At 44.3% G+C, this 21289-nt stretch overlaps 1 protein-coding gene across 7 annotated transcripts in view; it reads right to left on the minus strand.

Annotated features, from left to right (window-relative positions):
- Positions 1 to 21289, minus strand: part of PTBP3 (polypyrimidine tract binding protein 3) — a 286927-nt gene that overhangs the window by 120690 nt on the left and 144948 nt on the right. For all 7 annotated transcript variants that reach the window (XM_030193767.1, XM_030193771.1, XM_030193768.1 and 4 more), the window contains one exon: positions 19876 to 20022. In XM_030193767.1, the coding sequence (XP_030049627.1) occupies positions 19876 to 20022 (147 nt within the window). The remainder of the gene's footprint in view (positions 1 to 19875; positions 20023 to 21289) is intronic.

The raw sequence follows: 21289 nt of genomic DNA on the forward strand, positions 1-21289 counted from the left end.
CTGTGGTCAGGTTATGCTCAGACATCCAACATTGCTGATTAGTCTGTAAATGAACTGATGCATGAACTGTAGAAGAAAGGCTAGCTCCACTGGAACTTGAGATCTCAATCAGATCTTCTAATTTTAGACAGCAAAAAGTTGGGCAAATGGCTGCAACACTACTTAGAAACATGACGGCAGATAAAGGCCATATGACCCATCCAGTCTGCCCATCCTCTGTAACCCCTAATTCTACCTGTTCCTAAGCGATCCCACATGCTTATCCAATGCCTTTTTAAATTCTGGAACAGTCCTCTACTCCACCACCTCCACCGAGCGGCCATTCCACGCCTCCACCACCCTTTCTGTGAAATAATACTTCCTTAGGATACTCCTACATCAGTGAAAAGGAACTTACCAAACTTGGAGGGTAACTTCAGAGCAAGGGACTACACATTTTTCCCCATTCTCAAAACTTGTACTCCAGATTAGATTACAGATTTCTAGATAAGATACTTGCTGACATGGGATTTTCTTCTTGCATTGGGTCTATTACTATTTCTGACCATGCACCCTGCTTGGTAACAATTCCTAGTCTTAGAGAGGAAGAAAGAAGCAAACGCTGCATCTCTAACAATAGTCTAATACAAGATGAGCAGTTATGTGAAGACTATAGGGAAGAGCTAAACAACTATATTGAGACTAATTTACAGTCAGGTTCATCAATAGAGATCATTTGGAATGCTCTGAAAAGTGGTTTTCAGAGGGGTTTTCCTTAAGAGAGCTAGTCAGAATAAGCTAAGAGAGAAGCCATTATTTATTTATTTGTTGCATTTGTATCCCACATTTTCCCACCTATTTGCAGGCTCAATGTGGTATACATTATGCCGTAATGGCGATCATCATTTCCGGAATGAGAAATGACTTGGTGGAAAGCACAAATACAACTATTGGAAGCTTAGCATAAATAAACAGGGTCATAGAGGGTCTTTAGACAGTGCAGGTACATTTTAACAATCTACAGGCCAAGGATTTTGATTCTAGTTTGAAGCATATTGCTTATGAAATGAGTGCACCAGACAAAGAAGAAAAGAATTGCCGCAGATAGCCCAAGAAAAAACATAAAGTGGAGATGGTTGAAGAAATGGATATGCGGACCACAGATCCAAATGGAAAGTCAGCATCATAAAGACATCTCCGTTTGTTCAGTCATCTTCACTTTATGTTTTTCTTTATAGCAGGGGAAACAAAGAGGAGCATAATCAAAAGGGGCGCCCAAGTTTTCCTGAGGACATCCTCTCAGGATGTCCCGGCGAAGGGGCAGGGAAACCCGTACTGTCGAAAGAAGATGGGCATCCATCGTTTCGGGGATGCCGAAATCTTAACATTTAGGTCGTCCCTTGAGATGGTCGTCCTTAGACTTGGTCGTTTCTGATTTTCGGCGATAATAGAAACTAAGGACGCCCATCTCAGAAACGACCAAATGCAAGCCCTTTGGTCGTGGGAGGAGCTAGCATTTGTAGTGCACTGGTCCCCCTCACGTGCCAGGACACCAACGGGCACCCTAGGGGACATTGTACTGGACTTCAGCAAAAGCTTCCAGGTACATAGCTGCCTTACCTTGTGTGCTGAGCCCCCCCCCCCCCGAAATCCACTCCCCACAACTGTACACCACTACCATAGCCCTTATGGGTGAAGGGGGCACCTACATGTAGGTACAGTGGGTTTCTGGGGGGTTTTGAAGGGCTCAAATTTACCACCACAAGTGTAACAGGTAGGGGGGGGAATGGGCCTGGGTCCGCCTGCCTCAAGTGCGCTGCACCCACTAAAAGTGCTCCAGGGACCTGCATACTGCTGTCAAGGAGCTGGGTATGATATTTGAGGCTGGCAAAAAATATTTTTCAAATTTTTTTGAGGGTGGAAGGGGGCTAGTGACCACTGGGGGAGTAAGGGGAGGTCATCCCCAATTCCCACCGGTGGTCATCTGGTCAGTTTGAGCACCTTTTTGTGGCTTGGTCGTAAGAAAAAAAGGATCAGGTAATGTCATCCAAGTGTTCGTCAGGGACACCCTTTTTTTTCATTATGGGTTGAGGACACCCATGTGTTAGGCACGCCCAAGTCCCGCCTTTGCTACGCCTCCGACACGCCCCTGGGAACTTTGGTCGTCCCCTATATGGAAACCAGTTGGGGTCGCCCAAAACCGGCTTTCCATTATACCGATTTGGGCGACCCTGTGAGGACGCCCATCTTGCGATTTGTGTCGAAAGATGGGCGTCGTTCTCTTTCGAAAATAAGCCTGAAAGTGCCCCTACCTTTGCCTTGATCATGGAACCTTTCACTATTGTGCTTAGGAATAACCTGGATGTTGCTGGCCTGGTGCTTCCCAACTTGTTACATGAGATACATTTGTATTGCCAGAGCTTCTGAATTTAAAATCAATGGGGCTCATTTTCAAAGAACTTAGACTTACAAAGTTCCATAAGTTGCTATGTAACATGTCCAAAACAGAGGCATTGGTGTTTCACTTCTCTGCTGAATTCAAGACATTACTGGCCAACTCCTTTTCTTCTAGATTGATCTTTAATCATATTAGATATATGGAAATTAATTTGACAGTTAATTACCAAGGACTTTTCAGACCAACTATCCCCAGTTAATTTGTGAGATAAAAGGAGACAGAGCATTGGGGCTACAATACTACCTAATTACTGTAAGGTTGCTGCTGCTAGAGATCACAGCAGCCATTTGGAAAAAGCTGCCATGCCGGGCAGAAGCAAGTGGGCATTGTTCCTGCCCATACCGTATGATCCACTAGACCATCAGAGACAATCAAGGTAGGCTAAGGGGAGGGGCTTGTGCCTGCATCAAAGTTTCTTCAAGAGGTGGGAGTGGGGACGATGGGTGGGGGGGGAGAGAGTTTCTGAAGTTTCAGGGGTAGGAGCAAGGTTGCCAATTGGGCAGTTTTCCGCGACCCGTTGCGGGAAATTTTTGCCCGCTGCGGGTCGCGGTTTTTTGGGCTGGTTTTTGGTGGTTTTTGTGCATTTTTTCGGGCCACTGGGGGCGGGGCTAGTGATGTGCTGGGCGGGGCCGATGACGGAGGAGGTGGGGCCAATGATGGAAGAGGCAGGGTCAATGACGCCAGAGGCGGAGTCGATGATGGCGGGGGCGGGGTTGATGACGGCGGGGGTGGGGTTTGAACTTTTTGGGCGGGTTTCGGGGCCGAGTACCTGGCAACACTGGGTAGGAGGGAGCAGTCAGAATTCCTCTGCTGCTACCCAGAGGTAAACCGAGCACTAGCCAATATTAAATCCTGGCTCCTCCCAGGCTCCACTAAGCTCTGCCCTTGGACCACCCTGGTACTAACCAGACAGTGTAAGGATAGTCTGTGGTGATATTCAGCAGCACTCTCTAGTTATGTGCCGCTGAATATCAGTGCTCAGGCAGACATAGGCAATTTAACTGGGCAGGAGTCTCTCCTGCCGTTAAATCGCTTTGAGTATCAAAGTGGCAAGTAAACAATAGTATTGACCAATGACCTTCACATTTCAAACACGGGCAGAGAGGGGTGTAACATGTACGAAACGGCAGGTACAACCCCAAACAAGGGCACAGCAGGTACAACTCTAGTGATCTTATTGGGCAGACTAGATGGACCATACTGGTCTTTACCAACTCTCATTTACTAAGTCAAAACGTTGCACTGTATGCTGTATGGTACAGACCGGCAGAAACACAACTATTAAAGAGTGAAGAGTGGAAGGATGTGCAGGGGATTGTGACAAGAGCAGATATTAAAAATTTTAACATATTACAATGTCTCTAAGGCCCAGGTTCAAATCCCACAGCAGCTCTTTGTGACCTTGGGCAAGTCACTTAACTCTCCATTGCCTCCCTAATGTTAGGCATCAGAAACATAGTGGTGTCTCATACTGCACAGGAGAAGGCAATGAAAAATCACTCCTGTATCATGCCAAGAAAACCACAAAGGGGTGGGGATTGGGGGGGGGGCTCACTGTGTGTGGTCGCCAGGAGTTGATTCAACTCAAGGGCACTTCTGCATCTGGGTCATGTCTGTAGAATTATGATCTCTTTATCATGCACAATCAAAGACCTGTTTTAATGGTCTTGAATGAACATACTGTAGCAGCTCAATCCATACAAATGTGAAAAACAACGTGAAATGTTGTCACTGTTGAGAACAGTAAAATCATCCCTGGGAAATATTCTGCAAGATATAAGCCATTGCATCATGAGATAATTTGCATAGAGACTGGGTGTTACCAGATGAGGGAAAGAATTGCCCACTACACAAAAACCAAATTAGTAAAATGAAAAAAAATATTAAATTTACCCAACAGTCAAAAATCTGTATGATAAACAGTTATGTGTTTTGAGGAAAAGACAAGTATGTGCAAAGAAACTGAAATGTAATTTGATTTCAACAATGTTTCTCAGACCTTTGGCAAAGTAACACACAGTTCAACACGTAAACTATCACTATGGTATCACTATGGTAACCTTCTCTGCACAGGGAACGTGAAAGAACCCAAGCCCTGGCAGGTTAATCGCTAGAATTATTTATAAGGCTGGAAGATCTAATGAACTGATCTTTAGTGATAATCAAAGCTGGGAGAGGGGGAGGGGTAGCAAATGACATGTAGTTTGATACAGGCCAGTTCTCCCCGTGCCAAACTTATCCATACAGTCTAACACCAGTCATATTCAAGTTATAAAACTATTCTCAGAATTGCACTCTGCTACACAGACAACGAAAACCAACACAGAACTTTTAATCTTGCAAGGCTTTCTCCAAAATATGCAATGTTGTAAATGAAGCAGCAGGTGCTTCTTTTGCTGTCTAAATTGGCCAGCAAAATGTACATTAATGCTGTGCCTCTGCACTCCCTCCTGAAGGCACCAACTAACTAGTCTGGTTTTCAGGATTACCACAGTGAATATGCATATATTGGATTCCATTTGCATGCAAATCTAACTCATGCATATTCATTATGGTAATCCTGAAAACCTGACTGGCAAGGTTTGCCTCAGGACTGAGAAGTACTGCATTAATGGCACCTATCATCGGAGATATCAGCAATGAGTCATCATGGATCACATTATCTCAGTCTGTCTTTCTGCTATTGCTACCATTTCTTCCTATCAATGATTTAAGTTTTTTTTTCATTTGATGTGGTGAATAAATTCTGAAAACAGACTTTACATTATATGCAGGTACTTTCTCTGTCCCTTGTGGGCTCACAATGTAGTTTTTTTTTATATCTGGGGTAACGAAGGGTTAAGTAACTTGCCCAGGATCACAATGAGCAACATTGTGAATCAAACCTAGTTCCCAGGTTCTCAGCCCAGCATGCTAACCATTAGGCTACTCCTCCTCTCTATGATAAAATGGAGAAAAACGTAAGTCATTGACAGGAAGAAATGGCAGCATTAGCAGGAAGACTGATATAATGTGATCCATGATGACTCACTGCTGATATCTCAGATGACATGTGCAACTAATGAGGTACTTCTCAGTCCCAAGGTACACCTTGCCGTGCTCCATCCATGTGTACACCCCTTTGCATTTCCGTGCCAAGGTAGTTGTATGCCTATGTTATAGAATACCATTGTGTACATGTTCAATTGCTTGTGCATCCCGTATGCGGCAAGTTTGAGATGGGTTTCTCAAAGAGTACAGGTAGATTGACATTTGTTGCTGGTGATGAACAAGTCTGTTTGATACATTGCCCAGCACTGGCTCCCTTACATGGTCTGTAGCTCCGCCCAGCGCATCCCAGGATGCAATGGGCGGGGCTGGGCGCCGCCATTTTGAAGCGGTGTCGACTGAAAGAGGAGGGAGGCAGGCATGCTGCGTCCCTCCTCCAACGAAAGGTAGGGGGGCCGGGACGGGGAGCCCCCTGTTCGCGTTCGCTTTTGGGGGGGGGGGGGAACGGGGGCCTGCCAGCATGCAACTGCATGCTGGACAGGGCTCACCATTCCTCCCCAATGATCCGCAAAGTCTAACGCCAGCTCGGAGCTGGCGTTGATTTTGCTGCGGCCAGCGACCCAATCTTTGGCAAGCTGGACGCTGATCATTGGGGATGAATGCGTTAAGCGCTGATTAGCATGCATTTGCATGCTACTTGCACTAAGAGCCCTCGAGTGCGTTGTTTCAGGCGCTCGAGGGCTCTGATCATGGGTCGGCTGCAAACTCCGGCGCTAGTATGGCGTTAACAGCCTCTAGCGCCGGAGTTTGCTTTTGATCATGAGGGCCTTAGAGAACACACGAGTATCTAGGAAAATCTAAAAGGAAAAACTCTGTACTGATAATGGTCTGAATGTAGGATAAATCAAAAACAGTATCTGCAGTTCAGATGAATAGCAATTTGAGTAAGTATTCTTGAAATTCAGTGAACATGGAAATATCTTTTGGTAAAACAGAGAAGAATGACTGAAAATAAATTGCAGAGAAAATTCTATAGCTGGGTGCCTCCCACTTAAGTGCACTGAGGGCACCTGGTAGGAGCCTATTCTATATAGAACCAAGCATTCCTAGGTTCTGTTATTGAATACTAGTTTAACCCAGTATCAATGTGCCTAACATTCAGGTGTTCACATTTACACCAGCCACCCGCATAGCTTACACATGTAACTTACGGAACACTAAGTGGCATAAATGCACAGGAGGTGAGTCTCTTTCAATTGAAAGAAAGCTGAGGAACGAGGGGGCATAGGATGAAAGTGAAAGGGGATAAACTCAAAAGTAACTTGAGGAAATACATCTTTATGGAAATGGTGGTGAATTCGTGGAATGGCCTCTCAGTGAGGGTGTGGAGACAAAAACTGTATCTGTGTTCAAGAAAGCCTGGGACAAGTACACAGGATCTTTAAGAGGAAGGAATGATAAATGGCATAGATTGGATAGGCTATAATAGTGTTTCCCAAGTCCGAGCCTGGAGTACCCCCCTTGCCAGTCAGGCTTTCAGGATATCCACAATGAATATGCATGAAATAGATTTGTATATTACGGAAGCAGTATATGCAAATCAAGTTTGGTCTAGCCACACAAAAAAGCTTCACTGGCTTCCTCTAAGGGTGCATATTGTCTTTAAGGCTTGTCTGATTTTCCATGTTTTGTATGGGAGTACTTCTGAGTTGTTTATTTTATCTTTTTCAAATATTTTTCTTTCATAGTTGCAGGATAATTTTTTATTAAAACTACCTGCATGCAATGGTGTACGACTAAAAAGCTTTATTTTCAAGCTATATTTTCCTTTCAAGCTATTTCAGTTTGGAATGCGCTTCCTCTACATATTCGGCCAGATGCAAATTATATGTCATTGCGTAAAAAACTGAAAACATTTTTATTTGATAAATTTTAAGGTGTTTTTTAAAATTCTTGTTTTGTAGATCCTTGTTCCAAGTTTTCTTAATTTGTTATCTGCCTTGAACTTTTCGCTGGGACTACTGCGGTCTACAAGTCTTAGAATAGATTAGATCATTTATAAATATGTTAAATAGCACCAGTCCGAGTACAGATCTCTGCAGCACTCTACTATTCACCCCCTTCCATTGAGTAAAATGGCCATTTAACCCTATTCTGTTTTCTTAATCCACAGGACATTGCCTTCTATCCCATGACTTTTTAATTTCTTCAGGATTCTCTCATGAGGACCTTTATCAAAAGCTTTCTGAAAATCTAGATAAACTACATCAACTGTCTCACTTTTATCCACATGTTTATTCATGCCTTCAAAGAAATGAAGTAAATTGGTGAGGTGTATTTATCATTTTGAGCTTTTCCTTCTAAAGGAAGAGACTGAGGTCCCAGAAGTCAAGAATAAGCTGCAGTCTTCCAGACTTCTTCAGGAGGATGAACTATCACGGCCTCTGCCAAGTCTCCTGCCCTGAAACACCCTCCACTCCGCAGCACTTCTCCGGGTGCAGCCTGCTCTCCTGCTGCATGTCCAATGCTGGCTTCCTGGGGCACGCATGCACCTCGAAGATTCTGGGTTAAATGGCCGCATGCAGGAATGCCTGGGGAATGCTGTGGATGACTTACGGTTTGGGGCACATATTAGGAAGCCTCTGACACTCTGCTAGTATCTTCACAATGGGTCTCTTGAGTCTGACTTGACTTGACTCTGCCTGCCTTGCCTCGACTCTGGTCTGCCTTGCCCTGACCTCAGTTTGTCTCAGTTCCTGCCCTGGGTCCAGTCTTTGCCTCAACTCCTGCCTTACCTTAGACCTTGCCGAGTCTTCAGTTCCAGGCCGGATTTCTGTTAATTCGCACTCTGGATGTCTACTGTGCCTAGTGTGATGTCTTGCCTGCTGCCAATTGGGGCCCAGTTAACCCTCAGGTTGACCAGGTAGTGCCAATTCGACTGCGGCCCATGGGTTCAACTTTCCTGAACTGTGACAAATTGTAAAGGCCATGAGCTCCGGTGAGTCACACGCCTTGCAGTTGCTCCAGCAACTGACTCTCCGGGTCCAGCAGCTCACTCTCGGTCCAAGATCTATCTGCTCACATGGATCACTACCAGTCATTGGCAGAACAACAGGCTCTAGCTCCTCCAGTTCTAGACCCAGACCCAACAGCTGCTTCCATAACTGCAGGTATTCAACTCATGGCTCCACCAAGATATGACGGAAACCCCAAGGACTGTAGAGGGTTCATCAACCAGTGTCAGATAGGGCCCAGGTGGCCTACGTTATCTCCCTGCTGTCTGACCAAGCTCTTGCATAGGCTTCTCCGCTCTGGGAACAGAACAACCCAGTACGACCCCCCCCCCCCCCCCCCCCAGTTTTCTGGTGCAGTTCAGAAATGTCTTTGAGCAGCCTGGGATGATTACCTCAGCATCTTCCAAGCTTCTGAAACTGAAGCAGGGAACACAGACCCTTGTGAATTATGCTACATGGTTCTGCACTTTGGAACTAAGCTGTAACAGCAAGAGTCTTGTCATGGCCATTTGGCAGGGTTGGCACCCCAAATCAAAGATGAGCTGGCAGGACGGGACCTTCCTACCGCTCTGAATAACCTTACCAGTCTCTGTAATCTGGTTGATTCTGGTTCCAAGAGCAAGCCTGGGAGTGACTATCATCCACAAAGACGGACTGACAGGCACCTAGTTATCAGCAATCCTTGATCTCGACGATCCCATGTAGGAGGACCACTCGTCTATCTCTGTGCAGGAAAAGCAGAGGCGCCAGACATTGAATTTACACCTCTACTGCTGTGAGAAAGGACACTATGCACTTAAATGCCATAACAAGGCGGAATCTTCACGTCTAGTTCTGACCAAGGATGCGGTATTGGGTCCTCCTCCCAGGACTCCTCACCCCCAGTTTCTAGTTCCTGCAGTGCTTGATTTAGATTAAGGGAAGAAAAGTATCAAGGATTTCTTGGATTCTGGAGCAGGTGGAAACTTTATAGATGAAGCTCCTTTTCAGCATTTCAAAATTCTTTTCCAGAATTTTCCCAAGACCATTCCATACTCCTCAGGTTATGGGAACATTCAAAGACATCTTAAAACCCAGACAGTTCCACTACATCTGAGCACAGGTGACCATAGGGAGGACATCGCTCTTTATGTCCTGGGGTTACCACGGTTACAGAAACACAAGTCGACATAATCGCCTGGAGTAACATCTATTACCAACGGAGTTTGGACTCCTAGACATCTGCCGTCTCTTTAGCCACTACTGGTATTCCGGATGACTTCGGTGTGGATCTTCTACTGGGAGGAAGGCTTCTTCAGGGCAAAGCTTGCTCACTCCTCGTATCCAAGCCCCAGGCCATGGCCAACGACCCAACTAGGTATCTACCCAAGGAACCTCCTTCTTCCTGTACCGTGCCTGAAGAACCAGGTCACCCCTGAGACCAGGAAGGTCTGTGGTTCCAAGGACAGCCCTTGGAAATCTGCTGACTGCCTTGTTCCACTGCTTATCTGAAGATTCCAGTATATGGTTCCTCACAAATCCAAGTCAGGACGGTAGAGAGGGGGGTTCCTTGGGGAGGAGGTAATGTCATAGCCTCTGCCGTGTCTTCTGCTCTGAAGCACCTTCCACTCATTGGTGCTCGTCCGGGTGGTGGCCCACTCTCCTGCTGTGCTTCTGATGCTGGGTGATGCTGTCTGCTGGGGCTCATGTCAAAGATTCTGGGTTAAAGGGCCTCTTTCAGGAACACCGGGGACATGCTGCAGATCACTTCCGGTTTGGGGCATATATTGGGAAGCCCCCGATTCTCTGCTAGTGCCTTCACAATGGTCTCTTGAGTCTGCCTTGCCTCAACTCCAGTCTGCCTAGCCCCATCTCCAGCCTCTTCCTTAGACCTCCACCTGCCCAGTTTTGCCTCCAGCCTGCTTTGCGCTGACCTCCATCTGCCTCAGTTCCTGCCATAGTTCAAGATTAGCCTCCGCTCCTGCCATGGTTCCAGTCTAGCCTCAGCTCCTGCCATGGTTCCAGCCTAGCTTCAGTTCCTGCTGTGGTTCCAGCCTTTGCCTCGACTCTTGCCTTAGACCTTGCCGAGCCTTCAGTTGCAGCCCTGATTTCTGTTAACCCAGACTCTGGTTGTCTACTGTGCCTAGTCCTATGCCTAGCAAGGGTGTCTTGCCTGCCAGTTGGGGCCTGGTTAGCCCTCGGGTTGACCAGGTAGCACCAACTCAGCTGCGGTCCAAGGGCTCACCTTTCCTGAACTGTGACACTATCTTGAACAGAACTGAGTTTTGTCTAGAAATGATACAGGCTCTATTGTAATAGCCTGGAGAACTAGTTTTGACTTTGTCCCTAAGAAGTTGTATATGTGACTGTGATAGCTGAATTCAGCCATGCGGTCTTATCAGAGGAACAGAGAAACGTCGGTCAACATCCTGCTTTGATGATGCTTAGCACAAAAGAAGTTGATTTGTTCCTCGATTCTGTGAAAGAATTTAACCCGACTGTGATACTGAGAGGGAGGGCTGAAGGTGGGCCTCCAAATAACACAGCCGAACAAAGTTGCAAAATTAAGGTAAGCACTTTATTAAATTAAACCTGAGGTCTGTTACTTCACAGGGTTAGGAACAAAAGGTAAAGTCTCTAATTTAAAGGGAAAAGGGCTGGTGGCTGACAATGGCCAAAGCATAGTCCTTGGTCTGTGACAAGGAGATCAGATTGAGAACAGGAGACGGTATGAGGCTATCTAGTCCATTATTTGAGTTGAAGCCAGTAGGCAAGCTTTCTGGCAGTAGGTGGAGTCACAAGTACACCCAAAACAATATCAAATGCTACTGAAAGCAACAGTAAAAGATTATTAAAAATAATGGACTGTCTATGCGTGGTCCATCTGTAAAAAGTCAAAAGCTGTTCCTATTGGATAGGCAGTGCTTTCAAAGATGGAGGACAAAAGATTTTTATTTATTTTTACTTATTTGATAGCTTTTTAATTTATTTGAAAGCATCCCATATGTAGATATAAATCTCATGAAATCAACACTGAATATCACTAAAACAGCTTCAAAAATTATTGTAGCTGGTGGAAGCACTAAGACTGTATTTTGTGCTCATCTTTCTACACTGTTCTATACAATACAGTAATACATGGCCAAATTACAGTGAGGATATCCTGTTTACTGGTGGGTTCATTTTAACTGTTATAATCTGCCTTGGGAAGCCTGATGTTATAAAGATTGGAAGTAAAATTATACTCTCCTTTCATGTAGATCTCTCATTTAATCATAACTAAATGCGCTATAAGCCCCTAATACAGTCCATTGGTTTTCTTATATTTTGTCCTTCTGATGACATACAGTGCCAAAACTGGAAATGCTGTGAGACAGAACAACAGAATTCAGTAACATCCAAAACTTATCAATTAACATTATAATCGTATTCGCATTTAGGCAATAACTGAGAAACTGCTATTGAAAACTGACATGAAGAAATAAACATATATCACGGAACTGGAAAATGTTGGCACATTTAAACTGACTTTGGACTTCTGCCATGAAGGTAGCTCTGTCCTCATTATTTAATATCTTTCTTTTAAATAGTAGTAATAAACAATATTAAGTGCATTTTTATAATTTACCAGTGCATTCCACAAAACAAGGAGCAAGTTCCCACAAACCATCAGGAAAAAAAAAAGATTTTAAATGTTCCCAGGTTTCAATCTAATGCATGTTTAATGTGGGATGTAACTGCCATAAATAAGTAAATAAATACACAGATAGAAACTCAATGTTGAGCATCTGATTCTCATAACATGATGTCTGTTTTAGTGGCCCTTGACCAAAAGAAAAAAAAATCTCTGCACGAATATAACACATGCTGGGGTGTCCCTATAACCAGCCCCCTCCAAATGACACACTGATTACAATTTATAACAAATTACTACTCTACCTATGAAAAATTATATCTATGAAAAGTTATTCCGTTATTATACTTCTTCTGTGTATATCCATATGCTGAACAAGCTGGCATGTTTGAAAATATAAGTCAGATTAAATAAAAATGCTACCAACAATAAAGAAGGACAGCGTGGATGCAGCAGCTCATAGGTTTGTTTGCTTTGATTTGAGTGAACGCAGAATGATGGCTTCGCAAGGAAGGGGAAACATAGACTAACCTAAGTGGCTTCAACTTTTTCACATCATGCCATCACCTGTTCTTAATCAAACTTCCTTGGTCTGTGACTGCCACATCCCAAACTGTCTATAAAGTTTCCTTCTCGCTCTTTTTGGACCAGCCAGTCTTCAGAATTGGGTTCACAAGTATCCAATTGAAAGTCTGGCTCACCTCAGCCAGGCTATAGTAGCTAGACGTATGTAGTGAAAGCGTATGCAGAGTATTCACTTCTTCCTTCCCTGTGCCTTAAGCTTTATGTTTCCTAGTTCTCTCCTCCTGGCTCCACCCCTCCCATGTCACTTTCATCTTGGGAGGGACTATGGATCTTAAGACAGTCCTGGCACCAAAAGGGAGTATCCAACAGGGGGAGTGGGAGAACCCTATAGACTCGTTCACACTGACCTTCAAAGGTAGTGCAGGCACCAGATTTGAAAGGCAACTCGATTCAATGATTTACTTTGGCTGTAAGAGAAGTCTGCTTAGGCCATCTTTTCTCCTTGATAGGGCCTGGTCTGGTGTAATTTTGCCACTGGGCCTGTTGACCTTGGCTTATAAAAGGAAGAAAGTGTCACATTTGGAAGTGAAAAATTCAGAGTAAGCCCTGGTAACGTAGAGAAGACAGCCAAAAAAGCCCCCCGGGGCTCTTCACCTGAACCAACCACTGTTTCCTGAAAGTTGAGTTCTCGGGTTCAGGTGGCCAGCAGGACTTAGATCCACGGAAGGGGATCTAATGAGGGGCAAGAGCAGCAGGTCATGACAGGGAGAGTAAGGCAAATCCAGGTCCAGGCAATGGTCAGGTCAGGTGGCAGGCAAGACAAATCCGGATCCAGGCATTAGTCACGTCAGGTGGCAGGCACGGCAAATCCGGATCCAGGCAATAGTCACATCAGGCGGCAGGCACAGCAAATCCAGGTCCAGGCAATGATCAGGTCAGGCGGCAGGCACGGCAAATCTGGGTCCAGGCAATGATCAGGTCAGGCGGCAAGAAAGGCAAATCTGGGTCCAGGCAATGGTCACGTGAGGAAGCAAGCACGGCAAATCCAAGTCCAGGCAATGGTCAGGTCAGGCAGCAGGCACAGCAAATCCAGGTCCAGGCAATGGTCAGGTCAGGCGGCAGGCACGGCAAATCCAGGTCCAAGTAATGGTCAAGTGGCAAGATGCCGTCAGCCCATGTGGTGGGCAGGGCCGCCGCCACCCGGAGTCATCAGATGTGCACCGGAGTGGCCCAACCAAGCGTGGGAAGGATGATGGTAGGTTACAGCCCTGACAGAAAGCTCCATGATTTTGAAGTAAAAACTTCTCCTATATTGAGTTGTGCTTGTTTACTAGAAGATGTTGCAGGTTCTGAGACTAAGGCAAACAGCTGCTGCACAGAGGTTCAATAATCTGTGATGGTTTCCACAGTCTCTGACATATTTTCAAAAAAAGGTTATCAGTACAAAGTGCATCAGCCAACTTTGCATAGATATCTTTAAGTCCAAAGGTCTTTAACTATGCCAGCCTTCTGTGAGAAATGGCAGACACAGAAATTCATGGCACAGTGTCAAAAGAATCATATCCTGATCAAATCAGAAGAACACTGTACTCACCAGTTTCAGAACAAACTGTGGGGTTTGTTTTTTTTAAACTCAAAATAGGTCTGTTGGAGAAAGTATTTCAACATATTTTGGTCTGAACAACATATGCCTATATTAAATTGAATATATACGTATACATACAAGGTCTATCAGCCTTTCAAAAGACACACAAAATGTTTATCAAATCTATCTTTAAAGGAAAAGCTACTTAACCAGGGTGTAACTGTGATCATAAAGTTCCAAGCAATGACAACATAAATACTCTATGCTACATATACGAGCTAAGGAAGGTTCTTCCTTTTACAGAGGATAGGAAGCAAGCTGGTCCACAGGATAAAAATGTTACTTTTGCTGATAAGCAAGGAAAAGGATATTAGTAAGACATGAGTGACAAAGCCTTGGGACAGCTTAAATCTCCCTAACCTCACAAGTATGCAATAGCACAACTCCCTTTATCAATGTATTACGTTTGAACATAAGACGGCCTTGAGCATAAGATGCCCTCCTATTTCTGATAACAAACTAGACAAAAATATTTGGAAGTCACAAATGTTACCATAAACATTCTCTAATTCCTTTCCACTTTGCCTCTTTTTTCTAATCTTCCTTTGCCCCTTCACTCATTTCCCACCTCCCCTTTTCTTGTCTCCACATTACTCCTTCTCTTTCTCCACTCCTCCCTTGGGTTCTTTTTACTCTCAGCCACCAGACTTACTGCTTTCTGAGGGGCCATCATGTTGCAGTATTCCTCCTTACCCTATATGACACAGCCAACCATCCTCTTTCACATGCCATATAGTTATCTATATTCCTATATAAGCCAATGTGACTATACCATCTGCCCCAGCCTGTTCAAGACCAACAGCCTCTTTTCTGCCCAGCCTACCCTACCAGCCAGCTGATCTTTGTATGATCCCACAAAGCCTCCTTCATTTTCACTGCCTCATGCAAAGTCAGTGTTCTCCTGCCAAGTTACTGCTCCTTCTAAAATCCTCGGTTAGTCTGCCTTTCTCTTCTCTGCCCTGTTCAGAATAAAGAGATGCTTCTAGCTTGACTCTGTGCAGACATGACACTCCTTTGCCAGACTGCGGTTTTTATGAGGGGCTGCTGAGCACACTGCTCTCCACTGCCCCCTACAGAGTGGCTCAGCTGCCTGTCTTTATGGGGTCAATGGACCTGCCAAACTGGCTGGTATGCAGAGTTTATTGGAAAGGCAATTTCTGAACAAAAACAGCCTTGTCTTCAATTACATTAATACAGTTATATAATCTGTTTATGCCGTATTATACTTTGCTAAAAATAGGATGAAGAAATCCTTAATGTACTGTTTCAGGCTGTTTTTACTGGAATAACAAACTAGCCACCTTCCTGACACCAGCTACTATGAAAGCTGCTCTCTTAAGAAATTAATTTGAGACTGATTACACACTGGCCATATTTATGAGGGTAAAAGGTTCACAAATCTCACCTGGAAAACGTTCCTTGGGTGTGCTGGAGACACCACATAAATGACAGAATTCCTTCAGCAAACCAAGACTTTGAGGGTGAATGATGTAGATTTAATTGTTGCGAGTAACATTACATTAACAAGTAAATCATGTGGTTTATTTTTTTTTTGTTACATTTGTACCCCGCGCTTTCCCACTCATGGCAGACTCAATGCGGCTGCATATCAACAAGATTATTTGTTCAGGATTTTACAAAATGTGAACCTTTTGTAATTTGCACCCGTTCATATTAACATGGATTTTCATACATTGTTCCAGTCACTAATATTCTCTTATTTAGAATATTAAAACATCATATTAAGTGGATTGTTGGCCTCTGATGTTCAAACCATTGCAGTCAGTTCTGAACATGGCAGCAGGAATCTTGTTAAATAAAGCTGTGGAAGAGACGCTGATTTCAACCTCTCCCATACTCACCCCGATAAATCACCCCCTCACCGGTTAAAAAAAAAAAAAAAAAAAATCGAGCAATTCACCCTCAGGTGGCATTAACTTACTAGAGACGTGGAGATCCAAGTCTGGGGACATTTTGTTTCTTGAATGGAGACTAAATCGGTTCGAAAGGACAAGGATCAAGGATGGCTTCTAGACACTAAGATGGTGGTGCCCACCAGCCCCTCTACCTCTTCCATGAGTTCAGCATGGGCGGCAGAAATAACCGCGAAAATTACCGTGGCTCTGGAAGCAGTGCTGGCAAAAACACTACATCCAATAGAGGCTAAACTGGAAAGGGAAAGTTAAACTGGATGAATTTGGTAGAGACATTGTTGCCTTCCAACAGCGCACCAGCACCCTAGAAGATCAGATACAAGGAATGTCAGCTGCCTAGGCCCAGCTTCAGTTGCAAATTGCAGCTTTGGAAAATAAAATAGAGGATCCTGACAACAGGTCTCGCCGCAATAATTTGAGACTCTCTCCCATCGTACCTTCAGAGTACACTCTCATGGTGCGTCCTCCTCCCCTATCCCGCTCTCTGTTGGAGTTCCTCAGGGATCTGTCCTTGGGCCCCTTCTTTTCTCAATCTACACCTCTTCCCTAGGCTCCCTGATTTCTTCTCATGGTTTCCACTATCATCTTTATGCCGACGACACCCAGCTTTATCTCTCCACACCACAAATCACTGCGGATACCCAGGCCAAAGTCTCGGCCTGCTTATCCGACATTGCTGCCTGGATGTCCAACCGCCACCTGAAACTGAATATGTCTAAGACTAAACTTATTGTTTTCCCACCCAAACCCACTTCCCCTCTCCCTTCACTCTCTATCTCAGTTGATAACACCGTCATCGTCCCCGTCTCATCTGCCCGCAACCTCGGTGTCATCTTCGACTCCTCCCTCTCCTTTTCTGCGCACTTCCAGCAGATAGCCAAGACCTGTCGCTTCTTCCTCTACAACATTAGCAAAATTTGCCCCTTCCTCTCTGAGCACACCACCCGAACTCTCATCCACTCTCTCATTACCTCTCGCCTTGACTACTGCAACCTACTCCTGACCGGCCTCCCACGTAGCCATCTATCTCCCCTTCAGTCCATCCAGAACTCTGCCGCACGTCTTATCTTCCACCTTAACCGATATACTCATGTCACCCCTCTCCTCAAGTCACTTCACTGGCTCCCAATCGGATACCGCATACAGTTCAAGCTTCTCTTACTCACCTACAAATGCACTCGATCTGCGGCCCCTCCGTACCTCTCTACCCTCATCTCCCCTTACGTCCCTACCCGTAACCTCCGCTCTCAAGCAAATCCCTCCTTTCAGTACCCTTCTCCACCACCTCCAACTCCAGGCTCCGCCCCTTCTGTCTCGCCTCACCCCACGCCTGGAACAAACTCCCTGAGCCCATACGCCGTGCCCCCTCCCTACCCATCTTCAAATCAATGCTCAAAGCCCAACTCTTCAATATCGCCTTCGGCACCTAACCACTTCACCTCTTCTCAGGAAAACTTATCTACCCCAACTTGACATTTCGTCCTTTAGATTGTAAGCCCTTCCGAGCAGGGACCGTCCTTAATTGTTAATTTGTACAGCGTTGCGTAACCCTAGTAGCGCTCTAGAAATGTTAAGTAGTAGTAGTAGTAGTAGACTGATAGGCCTTCCAGAGATGCTGGGGATGTGAGAATTAGCCTGGACACTGGAGGATTGGCTTACCAAGGAATTACAACTGCCTGAAGCTTCAGGGCCCCTTCGCATAGAGAGGGCCCACAGACGTTATATATCAGCCTTCAAACACGTGGCCAAGAACTGTGATACTGCGCCTTCTAAACTTTGCCGATAAAGAGAGGATCTTGGCAGCGCTTCGGACAGGCAAGGCCCTCACATACAATGGCACTAGAATCTTATGTTTTAAAGACTATTCGGCCACAGTAGAGGCGACGCAGCAGACCTTTGCACAAATTTGTTCTAGTCTGCATGCAAAAAAATATTTGATTTACACTATTATATCCTGCCAAACTGAGAATTGTACACAAGGCAACAACCTTATTCTTTAATGAAATGCCTGAGGCGCAAGCCTTTCTGAACCGGATTGAGAGGATGGGGTGAACCCCTTGAAGCTGAAATCCCAGCACAGTTCCTTGCAGGGAAGGAGTATTTGTTCTGTTGAGAGAGGGTAACTGATTGGAAATCTTCTGACACCTCGTACTAACTATGGCTTACTATTCAAGAACATGGCTTACAAACTGCAACCAATGAACATACTACTACATATCTACTGGGATAGTTGTGTTGGTCTGATATGTTGGATTATCCTATGAAACACTCAGCACGAGCTACCATGCTTGGTCCTAGTACTAAGTGTGGCTTATTATTCCAGCACATGACTTACAAAATACAATCAATGTTACTGCTTCTTTTTTTTTTTTTTTACAACCTCAAGCTTTCCACTTTTATTGGGATGGTTGTGTATGTTATGATTATGTTGGATTATCCTACAATACACTTAACATGAGCTACCATGCTTAGACAGGAGTCTCTCTCTTTATCCTTTTCTGATTCATATCTGACCAGCATGATAACGAAAAGCGCTAATTATCGAGGACCTCTGCTACTTGCTGGCTTATTAACATGTATTGTGCGATGAGAGAGGACCTCTGATGTTACATCTCTATTGATGGCCTCATGAGCACTCCTTGCTATATGACAACCAAGGGGTGGGGGGGAGAAGAGTCTGAATGCGACTGGGAGAGCAGACAGTTTGACTGGGTGAGAACATGCTGGAAGGTGATGATATGGATGTGTTCATTGTGGGGGGGAGGCAGTTGGAGTGGATGGGCGTTGACATGTGATTGGTCTCTCATGTGGGACCTCTGGATTTTTTCTAATGGGGATATGGGGGATAGAATATTTCTGGGGGCAGGGGAGGAGTGGGGGGTTGGGTTGGGGAAACCCTTACTCGCAGGCTGGATAATGGACTTCTTTGAAGTATGTTGTATTGCGAATTGCCACTTTGTAAAATGTTTGATTTCAGTGGGCAGGTGGCTGGGATGGCCCATTACAACTCTCATAAATAATTACTCTCTGGGATATGCAGGTGACCTATTAGTAAAAACTGTCACATAGAAAGTGGGAGGTATTTCCTCCCTTATTAAAAGATCTAAAATACTGTAAGCTCCGCAGCAACACCGTGTAGATATTGCACTGTTACAAGAAACACATCTCTCTGAGGCTGAACATGCTAAATTGAAGCGAAGGTGGGTGGCGGATTGTGCGTCTTCCCCGGATGCTAACAAAAAAGGAGGGTGGCAATTCTCTTCCGCAAGGGGATCTTAGATCACTGCCAACAGTTATATGTCGACAGGGAGGGTCAGGTAGTCATCTGCAAGGCTACAATACAGACACAACGTACTGTCTTATATAATGTATATGCCCATATATAGAATCTAGCCCTATTTGCATAATGGGTGTGTAAATGGTAGTGTCTGTGTTGTAGAACTGCTCCTATAATGCATAAGATGCAAAATATTGGATTGATTTGTTATATGTTGTCATTGTAGATGTTTACAGTGCACCACTTAGAACCACAGTGGTTAGGTGGGTTATAAATTGTTTAAATAAATAGATACTATTCAAACGTATAACAAGCCTTTCATGCTTACCACCAAATCACAAAAGATTAACAATTTACAAGAACCAGAACATTAAACAAAAACTCTTGGTGTTACTATCTCTTAAAAAAAAGAAGAATTCCACATAAAACACATAATACTTACAGCCTGGTTAGGAAGGTTGTCAGTTTTAAGTTCCATGTGATTGGAATACTGAATATACACTGGCTGACTGCGGAGATGAGGAGTAATAGGAGTGTAATAGTTCAGCATGGTAACAGCTGCTTCTTCAGAAGCCATTTCCAAGAAAGCCTGGAATCAATATGAAACATCATATCAACTTTACATGCTCAATAAAATTTAACACACACACATAAAATCAACCCACATAAGATAATCCTCAAATTCTTACCCAGCCAGAAGGAATTACTAGGTGGACTAAACAAATACAGATGCCTAGAATGAATAGTTACTTACCTAGGAGATTACCAATCGCACACTGGTGATGTGAATGAACAAATGGATTCCTTCAGAGCTTTCTGGAAAGGCTGAAAAACCTTCCATTGCCCATGCATGGTAATTTCCATGCCCCACCAGTTCAGCACTACAACTCTTACCAGAGAAGACCAGCAGCAAAGGAGATGACAGGAACATGTGTAACTGGTAAACTCCTGTCTTTAAAAAGCACCTGTTACAGATAGGCAACTTTGGAAATTGACAGTCACACATTTGATTGCCTAGGTTAGGGCTGTCAAAGCAAAAGGAGAATAAAAATTTTGAAGGGTGTGACATTTACTATTGAAGCCACAAAGTCCAACATCCTCAACATGCCCCATTTAAAATACTTAAAGCAGTTTGTAGGATATCATCTAACATAAATATACAAACATACGTATACAAACAAAAATAAAACAGCCAATCCAGAAAATTTATGAAACAGCAATCACCCAGAGAATAATAGACAAAATGGTAATCCTTTTTAGTGTGAGAGAAGCTTTTGCCAGTCATGTCTAGCTCTTTTAAGCTCCAAATTGAATTGGCAGGTTTAATCATGATTTAGGGTCATTACGAACCCTAGTAACTAACCGGAACTGTCGCCACCATTTATTTTTTGGCATTCTTCTGAAATGTGCACTCCTCTATTTTTCTACTGTCCAACTCCGACTCCAGCTCCTACTGATATTAGGCTTCATGCTGAATCGCGCATGCGCAGGAGTGACAGCGTCAGCAGCTGAAACATGCCACCAACTTGCTCACTGCTCAGGCAGTGAACCTCTTCAGATGGCGGGGTTTCGGCATCTCCACTAGCAAAGGTAAGACCCAATGCCATCAGGGGAGGGAGGTGGGGGGAAACCTGAGAGGAAATGTGTAGCCTAGGGGAGCCGTGAACCAAGAAAGTTTAGGAACCAATAATATAACATTTACCAGTACTTTAGGCCTAGAATAAAGATTATTTATAAGTATAAAATGATAAATTTCCCATACATTATAATGTTGCAAGTTTTTATTCTGAAGCTGGAGTCAGTACTTTTTTTTTTCACTTTAAATATTTTTATTAATGAAGCAACTTGCAACATTC

Source organism: Microcaecilia unicolor, chromosome 2, assembly GCF_901765095.1.
Source record: "Microcaecilia unicolor chromosome 2, aMicUni1.1, whole genome shotgun sequence".
Lineage (NCBI taxonomy): Eukaryota > Metazoa > Chordata > Amphibia > Gymnophiona > Siphonopidae > Microcaecilia > Microcaecilia unicolor.